General features: G+C 36.9%; 1 protein-coding gene across 1 annotated transcript; it reads right to left on the minus strand.

Moving 5' to 3' along the window:
* Positions 1-692: 692 nt before the first annotated feature.
* On the minus strand, positions 693-4697 carry LOC113111671 (cdc42 effector protein 4-like). Its single transcript, XM_026276644.1, has one exon. The coding sequence runs from the start codon at positions 4470-4472 to the stop codon at positions 3468-3470; it is 1005 nt and encodes a 334-aa protein (XP_026132429.1). The 5' UTR covers positions 4473-4697; the 3' UTR covers positions 693-3467.
* Positions 4698-13841: the final 9144 nt, after the last annotated feature.

Genomic DNA, 13841 nt, shown 5'->3' on the forward strand with positions numbered 1-13841 from the left:
TTTTAATTAAATTGCATGAATAAGATCGAGATGATCTCTTGAAATATAAGCTGTATTTGTAGGATCAGGATTGACCACGAGATGGCAGTAGGCACACATTTAGGCTAGAATGAAGCATATGAACTAGAATGTAATAAAAATAACATGTATTTATTTATTGTTACATCAATCGATCCATGCATTAAAAAAAATACCTCGTTGTGTTCTTACCTTATGGTTCATGTTCACCTTCTGCTCCCCCAATGTATTTACCATGAAAATCCTAAAAACATTTCAATCAGAATCTATATTAAATGATCGATGCAGTCTTGCTGTTCTGTTCATGGTTCACGCTTGTAGAGGTCCTTGCAGTTACTAAGCCTGAGTATCTCCATCTTAATCAAATTATTTTTAGGTCTTCCACCTATGAAGGACAACTTACTTTTTGAAATGAATATTTGAGGGAATTTAATCAGTCAGATCTGTTGCATCAGCATAAAAAGTGCACAGTGCAAAGGCAAATTTCCCTGAGTCAACACACTGGAACAGCAGTGATACAGAACTTTTTTTGCCTGAGGATGGTTATTACATATGTAAATCTACAATACTGGAGAACTACGACATGAACAAACTTGCTAAGGTATTTTGTTTTACTCCTGCACAATGATTAGCATTGACAGTCGTGGACATCAGAACAAATTATGGCCTTGTAGTCAAATTTATCAGCTTTTTCTTTTATTGAAAAATATAACTGTTATTGTGCAAGGGAAAGTGAGGCAGGTCATTATATACATTACTTCAGTACAGAATGATACAGAGTAGACATTAAGTGAAAAAAAAAAGATAAACAGCAAATGCCTGGAAATTATAGAGATGGTTTTATACTATACTTTGTTTTTTAACCATTTTCTGTAGCAGCTGTAGGAAGCTGTGTGCATTTAGTAATCAAGCAAAGAAACTATAGAAACCTCTATGCCATTGTATATGAATGGTAGAGTTTTGTCTCAGTAAGTATAGATACAAAGTAAAAGTAAATGGCCTGAAAGAAAACTACTCTAAACTGTAGAGGGAGTCCTGCTGCTCTCAAAACCTGTTACATGCCAGCTTTCCAGCTCACTTTCAGTCTCACAAATCCTGTTCTGGACATCTGGTCTTCTTTAAAAGCTTTGCGTGCAGTGTGATATCTCCAAGACCACTTCCTTAACCCATAAACTGAACAAAAATAGGGCAGCAAAAGAGAGGAGATGATTTTGGCACATTTGATTATCGTCCGTTAGTTCTTGCAGACAAAATGGCACGATGCAGCATTTCAACCAGATATAAGGCAACACAAGCCCCTCGTACCCCATTAATAAAGCCCTTTTCTAAACCATCCTAGACCAACCCTGAAAAGCACCCATGGAGTCAGCATTACAAACATCTTTCTAGAGCTCTTATAAACCGCATCTTACTTGTTCCTCTGTTCAAACATGCTGATTTCACAAACCAATGAAAAACACTTGACAGGTGAGCAAGGAAATAACGTAGCTGTATTCTTGGGAGTGTTAAAGCTGATACAAAACCTAACCGAGCTGAAAGTAAAGGTAACGAAGTGAAGGTAAAAGGCCACAGAGAGATCTGTAAAAACAATTCTGTACCACAGAAACCAAGTGAAAATAACCAATTCTACAAATGGTGCACTTTTCAGTTCCTAGTGTGCTTATATAATGTTAGAATACAGGGTCAACACTGTTGACTAAACAATACCATCAATCAAATATACAGTAAATGAATAACTGAACATGATGTACATATATCAGGAGTGTAACACTTTTAAATTATCCCCACAAAACATCACTTGTGTCATAAGAAAAAAAAAGAAAATCAATTTCCCAAAGTGCACAATGAACAATTAATACTTGCTTGGCTAGCAGGACATTAATATGGTAATTATTTTTTGTTTTTAATTGTAAACCAGACTAGTGTTAAGTATTTGGGCATATTCGCTAAGGTTAAGCATAGTTTGGAAAGTCTCATAATAGAGACTTAATTGTGATGTGAGTAATTTCTTTGGCACTAACTTGTTTCAAACATTTCCAGATCTACTAGTAGTCCCATCTTCAAACTCTGACGATCGGTTGTTATGGATATGCAATCTATGTAAAGACCGTCAAAATAATAATAAAAATAAAATAATGCTAAAATAAAAATTGGAAGACAAATAAAATAAAATCGCAGTATTTAAAAAAAAAAAAAAAAAATCCATTACAGTGCTGCTGATGGTGCCAAAATTACACACATCACCTTTAAGGAAAATTAGTGAAACCTTTACATAACTCTGTAACATAAAATTACATGGTGGACTGTGTTTGCTAATTTTGTAGATGTTAAAGAATTTTAATACGGTTTTGTCTACATTTAATTTATGCAAAGGGTATGGCACTAACTCACAGAGTGGCAATACAAGTTACAATCTCATCATGGGGTGTTGATCGCTCTTCAAACCTAAATACAGAAACACAAAGAGCTTAAGAGTCATTCAGAGATGAAAACCCTGCAGAGCCACTTCTGCTGATGAGCACAGTTTGAAGTTCGAGGCACTACACTAGACCCTGAATAAGAGCTACACTCTTCATCTCTGAGCATATACAATGATAATCAAAAAACACAGCCCTCTTGACATCAATTCTCATTCACAAACACATCATAATTGAAGCCATAATTTGTTCCACTTGGACTGATTCTACTGCCTACAAGTTATCCAACATTACCACTGCTTTCGGTTTCTGCATCCCATCAATCTGAATTCCTCCTTGATTGAGAATTTCATGCGAGCCGACAGGAAATTCTCTTAAACAAGCATGGACAACATGACAAAGTCCAGATTTACTACATAAACAACTCCCGATGGGAAAAAGGTAGCATATGCAAGAGATAAAGCGTTCTGTTGAACCTCCAAACACGTTCATGGTGTCCCAATCATCATTTACAACATTGAGGTTTACATACAAGGCAAAATTTTGAATATAACTTAAAGACCGAATCAAAAGCTGTAAAACACAGGAAAATTAAGACTGTTGGTGTTCGTGTTTTTTCAGAGTTTAAAGGCATAAGCAAGAGTACGGTGTTAATCATGGGAGAATGCGAGGCTTGGTTCCACAACAAACCTCCTGTATCAGCATTCCAAGTGGTCAACACTGGAATTCACGGATTCGCATGAGACTAATTACCATTTGAAATGGAATTCCCTTGCTTCAGCATATGCGAACACGCAAACACTTTCCTCTCACAGCAGTGGTGGCTCTGGTGAAAGTCAATAGTAACAGAAGGTTTGTATACCTGAACTAGAAAATGTAGTGAAAAGGCATTTACAAGGGCTAAAACATACGTTTTCCCTTTCATCTCCATTATATAATCAGTCCTCCAAGTCAGCATGGGAGCTTTACATCTTCCAATCGACCCCAACCCTCCTCAACCACTTCTGTAAGTCTTTGCAAAGACTGTTCACTTCACACCCTAATCTCATCGTCGTCATCATCATCCTCATCATCCATGTAGGAAAAGTCCTCCCTATCGTCTTGAATGCGAGGTGTGCTGTACTTTTTGTTATTCATGATCCCCTCATACATCTGATTGTGGGATTTTTCATCCAGCATGGTGGATCCTGAACTGGAGAGGGAACAGCTGTCCAGGTGTTGATGGTTCATGGATTGGAGCTCTGGAGTGTAAGGGTTAGTACCCTGCCTTTGCCGTGGGGGCCGGATCGGAGGAAGAGGGTCCTCTTCTTCAACCTCATTGGGAGGGCTCTGGGGTGGTGAGCTGCGCCCCTCATTACTCTTCCCTTCTTCAAATCCCAGATCGTCATCGTCAAAGCCCTTCTTGTCCATCACGCTCAGGATGTCGCCCAGCATGGAGGGACCCAGATCAATGTTGAAAGACATGATGGACTCGGCATGCTTCATGCCTCCTGTGTATGGAACCGATGGACGCAAGTCAGTCAGCTCTCCAAAACTCCTCTCGTCCAGCTCCACGTCTGATACAACAGGCGCTGTGGCTCCATTAAGCGGCTTTACTTCATCTTCTGGAAGTTTCTTTAAAGGACTTGAGGACACGCTCTTGGGAAGGTGGATTCCAGTACCTCTTCCTGCATCATCCTCATTCAAATATGGCAGCGAGATTGCATTTTTTACACAACTTGGCGAACCACCAGGGGGCGCCAGTTTTGAACTGTCAGTCTTGTCACGATTGGCCGACTGGGAGCGCTTGCTGCTTCGGAAGGTACGGGAAAGGAGGCTCTGTTTAGGAAAGTTTTGCTGTACCTCTGGCTCCTTTGGTGGCTCCCCTGAGTGACTGCTAAGAAAGGTGGTGTCCCCAAATGCGTCACCTCCTCGACCCACGTGCATAGTGTGACGGAAGTCTCCTAGAGGTGCGCTGATCATCTCCGCAGTCAGGTCAGAACGAGAACGCCGCTTAGACTGGGAGGACGAGGACACAAGCTGCTTCAGAATAGGCATGATGACTTCTCAAATATGGCCCACAGAAAAATAAAATCACCAAAGTCTTTCGTTGCCAAGAAATTAGTCACTCTTTCCTATGACGGTGTAGATCCAGGACAGTGGTCAGGATGAAAATTCTTCCACGTATACAGGACACATGGCCATTTTTATCCTTAAAGTATAGAGTCCAGCTTTCAACATCTGCAAGTTGACCTACAACAGAAGAGAAAAGACATAAATGTCATTTTATTTTATAAGGCTGACATTGTATTACCAAATTGGAAAAAGATTATCTTTTAATTATTGGAATTATACATGCTATTTTGGACCGTGCAAATGATATCACACATTAAATGTATATCCCATTTTGTTTAAAAGTATTCATTTGTATCAGAAACATGGCTTTTTAGAAAGAAAAAAGGTAGAACAAATTAATTAAGCATTTCAACACTAAAGCCTCTTGAAGTATAATGCAATATACCATAGGTATAAGAGGTCGGAAAAGAAATTAATATTCCATCCATAAAGCCTTTTATTGTTCTTGGAGGAAGTTTGGTCATGAAAGGGTGACACGCTGCAAAAGTGTTGATTTACAGAGCTCCTGTAACTGAAGGATTTACTTTAGCATAGGGGCCACCACACCACCACATAGCTAATTTAATTATTTAATAAAAGAACAATGTTAATTTTTAATGAGAGTTCTACTAAACATGAAGTTCAAATGAAAGTGTCAATTTTGCACAAATGAAAACAAAAGGTTGCAATGCAGACATCGGTTTGTAATGTGGTCCAAGGCACAAATCCAAAATGCATTTAGCAAATTGCAAATCCCCTTTCTCTCCAAATCCACATTAACTTTGTGATTACATAACCATGAGCTCAGAGGATCCTGGGAGCCTTACGCTGTAAAGGGTTGCATTTCTTCCTAAATTCAACTCAAACCAGTGCAGAATTCTCTGTAGTATGTGCCAGGCTCTTATATCATGAGGAAATCTAGACCTTTACTCTTTGTTGTACTCAAATGCAGCTGCCTGAGATTTTTCTTCCAGGCATAGTGCTGACAAGGTAGTTTTTCCTTTTCCCCAGACACCTTGCTTGCAATTTTTACCCTTCTTTTTTATAACTCCTTCCTTTTCATATGCAACTAGGTATGGGAATATATTAAGGACTTTAAAGATTCCTTTTCCATTTCATTTCATGCATTTATTTGCCTTTGAGGCTGGTTCCAAATGATGAGAACATTTTAGATTGTCAACAGTTATTGCAATCAACAATTTAAAAACTCTGTTTCCCATAATTATGTTTAGTGTTTGAAACTTTCATGATTTATTTGCACAGACAAAATTCAAAGCAGTAAGATAATGGCTAAACATTGGTTGTGATCTGTATGTCGCATTATTCCACTGATGGAATGGCATGGTTTATTGAGGTTCCAAAACTTTTAAAGAAACCTTATGAAAAATCAATCTTTTCTGGATTTTTTTAATAAGTAAATACAAATATATAATGTAATAAATGTTACATATTACAATATAATGTAATGTTCTTAAATAATGTTAATAAAGCAAGCAAGCAAACTAATAAATATATACAGAAATAATATAAATAAATACATAAACCAAATAGGCAAATAATTAAGTAAACACAATAAAATAAGAAATAAAACTTATACCATTGTACCAAAGTGCTTCTGAGACACTTTTTTTCTAAATGGGGACTTTTGTTTTGAAGAAGAACCAGTTTTTGTTTCTCAGCCCTATTTGAAACCACTTTTTTCTTTCCATTTATATTTCACCCCTTTACTTTGTCCTTTCTTTTAAAGTCAAATTTATTATGTCTTGGAAGACTAATGATGGTTGTATCATCCTGTAATGTCACTGTAGAGGGAATTGAAAAAGGAAAGTGAAAAAAAAAAAAAAAAAAAACTTGTACGAGAGAACTCAAGTGCTCTTAGTCACTGGGTTCACTGGACTTACTGATTCCCAACTGGGCGCTGTGATTTATGGTTTAATAATCTGATTATCTGCTTCTTTACACAGAGGAGGCCTGTTAGCTTTGACTGAGCTCCAACAGCAAACACAAGACTTGAGACGCACCAATCACTTAAACAAACCAACATCAAAGACACCGAGTTGTACAACAAACATAATCCTTAAAAGACTAGTCTGATTTTTCTGAAACCAAGATGAAAACGTATCAACATAGTGCTCGTTACCGTCTAGACGGTTGTTTGCAATTCTCCATGTTTCCAAACATGACTTCATAGCCACCCCTGGGTAGAGTGCATGCCATCTGGATGAATGAGATCCAGGCAACAATATTCCAAGACACGTCACCCCACCAAAACATTTGCATCTCTGACAACAAAAGCCCATTGAGTGACCGTAGCTGTGAGCGAACAGAAGAGGGTTTGATAAACGATAAGCTCTCCACTTGAGTCAAAGAACTGGGCGTCCCCGTGGAGGATTCAGCTCTGCCCGCTGGCAAGTTGACCTCATTGTTGAATCACAGCATATCGCCCCACTCTGAGGTCTCTAGATAGATATGTTGTGTGTTTGCATGCATGCACAGTAATGCAAGTCAGCCTCGTTCCTGAATAAATTACGAACATAAATCAAGGGAACCAAGAAAGGGCAGAACATAATGAACTTTAATGCCGTAACGGTGAACACAAAACTTTAAAACTTTGCAAGGATTTTAATAGATTCAAATTATAATAGAACATAATTTCAAATATGGCAACTGTTTAGCAAGTTACATTTTAAAATGAAACATTTGCTTAAGTTAAAGAAAATCACATTTGAGGTATTAACTCTGTTGTAGAACAGAATGTGAAAGTTTCTTCAAGTAATAATCAGTGATAAATAATTACTCATAAATTGAAAACCACTAGGAAATTCCCAAGGGAACCCATCCAGAATTGGCTTGAAAATTGATGTCATGAATCACAAGTGAACAGATCTATTCCTCCAATGGTAGGGAAATAACTTCAGTATATATGGCTCAGGAGTCATGATCAATTTCAATATATTCTGGTTTGCTATTAAAATGTTTTATGCAATCAATTCAGTATGTTCTATCAATTAAAGTATTTTAATCCATTAATCCAAACTAAACCTTTAAATTAAATTATTAAAATATACCATTTCACTCTGAACTGCCAAGACAAAATTTTCATTACAAAATCGGCATACAATGTAAATTAAAACATATATAGGCTACATTGGCTCATACATTTTAACCTAAAGTCTTAGAAAAATGTAATGAAATAAAATAAAACTAAAGTAAACAAATCCTTGTACATTCATCATAATCATTATCATTTATGGGAATTGGACGCTAAAATGAAAAAAAAAAAAAATACACATATATACATATACATTTTCTGAAATATTGTTGGTATTTTTAAAACAAAAAGGAGTGATTTTAACAACAAAATTACTTTGTTTTCAAATAATAATAATCACTCTAATTCATTATTTTATATGTATTCACCTTATGTCTGTAAACATCATGAATTGAATAACTAATAAATCACAAAAATGCTGAGAGACTTTGGTCCTGTTCGTGCCCGTCTCCAGTAATCTAAACGCTTCATTAACAGCTCCACTCGGGGGATTTGAGAGCATGTCATTTGAGTTCGGCATCATTACACATCAGTACAAAATCCTAACAGCTCCTGAAAGACAACACACCAGCTAAATATCTCTCTCCCCCTCTGGACACATGTTTACATATCAGAGCTCACTGGAGACCTACACCTTCACAGCTGCACGGACCCTCGTGATCAAACTCAGTCAGGGTCTAAGCACACATCTGCATTGCCTCGTTACACAGCCTCCAAACAGGGATACCAGGAGACCCGTTTCAGTCTCGCCAACATTCCTGAGTGAAGCATGCAAACACTCTCACAAGAAAAAAATATATATATTAGTCCGTCTCGTCTGGCAGGAGGCTGTTATGGCAGTGAGGGAAAACAACAAGGGTTGGATTGTGGGTTAAAAACTATGAAATATTTTTGTTTTAAAGTATGAATGTGGCCATCAAACCCACAGCCTTATTTATATGAGGCACTTCTATGCACCATGAGAGACTAGGGCCAAGGAAAATAAAGCAATCATTGTATAAATGATTCCTCTTCACCACAAACCTCATTTGTCTCACGCTGTTAACTCATGATGTCACACTCTCTTGCGTAAGGTGTATCTCATGCAAAGCACATGGGAGGAAGTCATCAGACGAGAGGCTCCACTGCATGAACCGCCAGCTGTCATGTTACTGTACTTTTTTTCATAGACCTGTTTTAATCTTTTAAGAGTGACATAATTACTTATTAAACAAGGTACTACTGCGCTCTGGAAAACATTCTAACCATATTCCATCAAAAAAAAGCAGCTCTCCGTTGTTATTATTGTGTAATTCCACATGCCTTACACATAAAATTTTAAAGAAGGAATTAAATGTGGTTTCACTGAAACAATTAACTAAATATCACCCTTCATGTAGAAAATATAGTAATTCCTAAAATAGTGCGGTAACACACATTCACAGAAAATGTTCATTGAAATTAACTTGTTGTAAGCATAAAAGAGCCATACAGTTGTCAGACATCATTACGGACTACAGTTATAACCTGTTTTTCCTGTTAACCCCTCCACAAGCTAAGGCCGAATATGGAGACAGATAAAGTGGTAAACAAACAAATGGAAATGTACAGTGATACGGAGAAGACATGAAGGCACCCAACAAATCAACCAATAGAATCTCCTTTCACACCAATAAAAAATCTAGAAGAACATGATAAACGTAATGTGTGTATATCCGTTCGTGCCAACATGAGAAACACTTGAGAACCTGTTTTAATACAAACACAGTAAGCACAGGTTAAAGACACTAATGCTTTAGCTAAGTGCTAGCTTATGGAAATTGACATTTTCAACACTGTTCTGGTTGCTCTTGTGCCACACAATCACGATGAAGGTCAACTGGAGCTTTTGAGTATCAAAAAAGACACACAAAACAGGCTTATGTAGTTCACAAAACTAGTGCACCATATTCCAAGTCTTGTTTAGAAATCAGAGAAGAACAGGATGGATGTCAGGATCAGATTTTAGGCTGTTCTTCACACAAAGCTATTATATGGCTTCAAAGGAGAGTGGGAACGTATCAGTATACCGCCTACATCTTATAGTGCCTTTAAAAAAAATAAAAATAAACATTTTAAGTTTGAAATCACCAGTCCTTATTCACTTACATTTTACTGAAATAAATGACCAGGGTATTATTTCAAATGTAAACTTTTGTGTTCAAGCAGAAGGAGGAAAGTTTTGAAGTGATGTGAAAGTAATTAAATGATGACTGTGTTTTTATTTGTTGGTTAAACGATTACAGGACTATTAACAGATTCTAACTCTGAAACACACACAAAACAACCCTGAGTTCAGCATAATACCATCAGCCTCCCAGTCTAGTATCTCAAAGTTTTCTCCTGGCAGGATATTTTTCATTTACTTAGTCAGGACTCAGCAGCCAGCGGGGTAAACAGATATACTGTGTGTGTGTGTGTGTTTGTTTATGCTCTTTGAGGTTATCTTCCAAACATGCTGAAACTAACCACAAGGATTACACACTAGAAGGCTAGAACACACTAAAGTCCATGTTTAAACCAGAGAGGCCTCATATGCCACACACAAACACTTTTACATCTTTTAACCATCTAGCCTGACTTAACTTTTACAATATACCTCTAAAAGCTTTACCTTTTTCTCAAAGCAAATGTTACAGCTCACATTTTAATTTGTCCGTCACTCTTCCTCAAGGTGAAGGTTGCAGCTCTGTAATCACGGCGTATAAAGAGACAGAACGTGCCCTACTAATCAAGCAGATGATGGACTTTCCACATCCTTTCCACTCTACATTCCTGCTGACTTCCTCTGCCAAAGGCCCACGGGTTCAGATCTAGCCAACAATCCTCTCACAGCTGTACAATTCTGCATACAAACAGAGAACTTCAAACCCAGGCTGAGGAGAGCAAATAAGAATTGATTTTTGATAATGCAAACATCATAATCTGGTTTGAACTGCTAACGAAGAGGGACTGCTTGAAAATTTAGGCCCATAACCCTTTCCAGTGGAATAGATGAGAATGAGAATGAGTGAGCCAGCAGTGCCGTGTCTGTCCTGGGTGTTGCCGGCAGTCTTGGGGCCCGTGTGTCTGGGACACAAGCATCAGAGTGTTGAGGAAAAGCATACACACACTGAGTAGTGCCATCTTGGCAGAGGTGCTACAGAATGGCACGCCAGCAGGCTGGCCACAACACTCGTAGAGCATTCCCATCCAACTTCTCATCAGACAGAGAGAAAATCAGGCCAGTGTCTCTGAACAGTTCTGATGGCGAGAGAAGGTAACCCCTTAATCTAAAAAACTGTACAGTGTTTGTGTCACATGACCACATTAGTAAAAGGGTCCATCATAAGCATATTAGGAAGCCCAAATGAAGTTCTTAGTAATGCATATTACTAATCAAAAGTTAAGTTTAGATATATTTATAGTAGGGAATTTATCATATGTCTTCATGAAACAGGATCTTTACTTAATATACTAATGATTTTTGGCATAAAGGAAAAATATATAATTTTACCCATGCAATGCATTGCTTGCTATTGCTACAAATATACTATACCTGTGCTACTTATGACTGGTTTGTAGTCCACATATGTAAAAACAGCCACCTACCAATTAAAAGTACCCAATAAATGATGATTTTATATATTAAACTAACTAATATTTTAAATATTATTGTAAGGATCTTAATAAACATATACGATTTTAATACTTAAATGCTTTTTAAATGTGATTTTTGGTTATGGGATATCAATTTGCCATTTTAATCGTATAAATTATAACATTTTAAAATTAAATGTACTTACGACAGATGTGTATTAGGAATGGGACTGGCATTGATTTTATTTGATCATTTATGTTCACAATTGTATATATTTACATGGCACAGCTTACCCCACTGTGGTCCATCATGCTCCTCACACAGCTACAGTTTATGAATCACTTTGCTCAAGTCAAACAGATGAAGATGACATTTCTCGACTGACCTTCTCAAACAGCGTCAAATTATGAATGCAGACTTTGGACAACATGTGGTCATTTATCTTTTTGGGTTCAAAAGTTGAACTAGTTTAGAAAGATGAAATACAGCTGAAAAAAAAAAAAAAAAAAAACATTTTCACCAATCCTGCTGTTTCTGTAGGTCTCTCTATATGATGTGTGTGCCAATAAATGTGTCTACAGAGTGATTCATCGCCAAAGGAGGCTCGGGTTGTTTGTGTTATACATTACAGACAGTATAAAGCACGTCTTTCAAAACATTTTCCTTCACAGGTACACAAGACACCAGTCCAGCAGCATTTTTTTAGCCAGCACCCAAGAAAAGATAGACCTATACTTTACAACTTTCTGTTTTGCTAGTAGGAATTCCCCATCGCCATCAGAACAATACACAAGAAGCTTGAGAAACCCAAAGTTGCACCATTCAGTGATTAATGACTTTTTAGATCCTCTCAAAGACTGAACCAGATTATACATTTACAGAGAAACCACCAAATACTTTCAGCTGAAACAATCCAGTCTGAATGACCTAAAAATACACACTCACACAACCCACAACAAGAACTCCCACAATCCTTTGCACCTGAAACACAAACTAACTGGGAACATCATACATATACAACTTCCCTGCCGTGTTAGTTTTACACAAACAAAAGCAATTATTATCATTCATCACTTCGGCGTATCTCGAAAGTCATGCTGAACATAAATTTAAACTAATTTTGAATATTTGTATTAGAGAAATAGTTACATAAATAGCTAATAGTTCAGATGTGTGGTTTCATTTACTACATATGTTTTTCAGCCTCTGCTGCCTTAATATATGAGCACATGAACAGATGAAAATAATCTCTAGAACTGCTATGGGAGTCACTTTATCATCATTTAACCATTTCGTTTGAGAAAAACTATTACCATATCAAAAAACAGAAATGTAAATGTCTTCACAGCAACCCGTCAAAACAAAAGTTTGGTTTAACTTGAAGAAACTGTGACAGAAATATTTTACTTAATGTAATAGTGATAGTACAACTAATACAATTATTATTAAAACTACTGTTATTTAAATATAAACATTTCATAAGGCCTTAAATATTAAATTTTGGTTATACATTTAATAAATTGTTATTTTGATACAGCAAGTCCCATATTTTCAATTAACAAGACATGCTTTTTGATTAATAAAATGCAATTTAATCATTAAAACGTAAATGGAAAAATTTAATGAAAAAAAAATGAATTTGGGAAAAAATTCATAGGGCCCTGTTTAATAAAAGTCACGGCAGACGAAAAATAGCCAATAAACACCTTAAACAGTTAAGACCTAATTCATCACACAACATTGGAAGCAGTTAGAGCTTTTTATTTCATTCTTTCTTACTTATAATTAAAAGATTGAAAAGACATGAACAAGTTTTACTAGTCAGAAACTCATAATTGTAGTAATTCACGTCATCTACAAAGCATCAGACAACTGTCCTGCAATGACGCAATGCCAATTAACTTAAAAAAAAAAAAAAAACCTGAAACAAAAGCATTCTCATACATGACTTTTCATCAGATAATAAACCCATGTTAATCCTTTTAAGGGGTGACTCAGCATGGTGACAGCAGTCTTTGTTTATGTAAGCATACATTGCACGCATGACGTGTTTCATGCACTGATTGCTAGCATACATCTGTCAGTGCGGTTCAGCTCTAGCAGGTCTGAAAAGAGCAAGGCCTCACTTTACTCTTCAAACCAGATGTTCCTGGTCACAAAAGAAAGTATCTCCCAAATCAGTTCAGTGTCTAAAAACTATTTCTCAAAGCTGAATCGATTGCACAGTCACCATTACAAATATTTACAGTGGTTGCCAAGAAAACAATGATGGTGGCAATAGTGGTTAATGCATATTAGAGCCACTCTACAGTTTTGGTGTTTATCATGACAGTATAGGCAGTGCCTTTGGTAAATGTAGTTTCAATAGCATCATTTAGTTACTTTCTGGACTAGCAATCACGTTAAATACTGCCTTAATCACTTAATCTGAAATCAACAACACTTAAAGACCAAGATTGATTCCTGCTGTTAAAATTAGAAGCACGACTGAGCCGATCAATACAACACTCTACCTTCAACACACACGCTGACCTACTGTCGGAGTTTACTGAAGCATTGAAGTGATCCTCCACAGGACAAGCCTCTGGAAACGCCCAACTGTCTGCCCTCAGAGACCCTGAAACTGTGGAAGTCAACAGCGATCACAATAGGCTTAAATAAA

Source organism: Carassius auratus, chromosome 12 (genome assembly GCF_003368295.1).
Source record: "Carassius auratus strain Wakin chromosome 12, ASM336829v1, whole genome shotgun sequence".
Taxonomy (NCBI): domain Eukaryota; kingdom Metazoa; phylum Chordata; class Actinopteri; order Cypriniformes; family Cyprinidae; genus Carassius; species Carassius auratus.

Excerpts from the sequence above, each read along its gene's own strand:
- LOC113111671 (XM_026276644.1), bottom strand. The coding sequence starts at position 4,472 with ATGCCTATTCTGAAGCAGCTTGTGTCCTCGTCCTCCCAGTCTAAGCGG.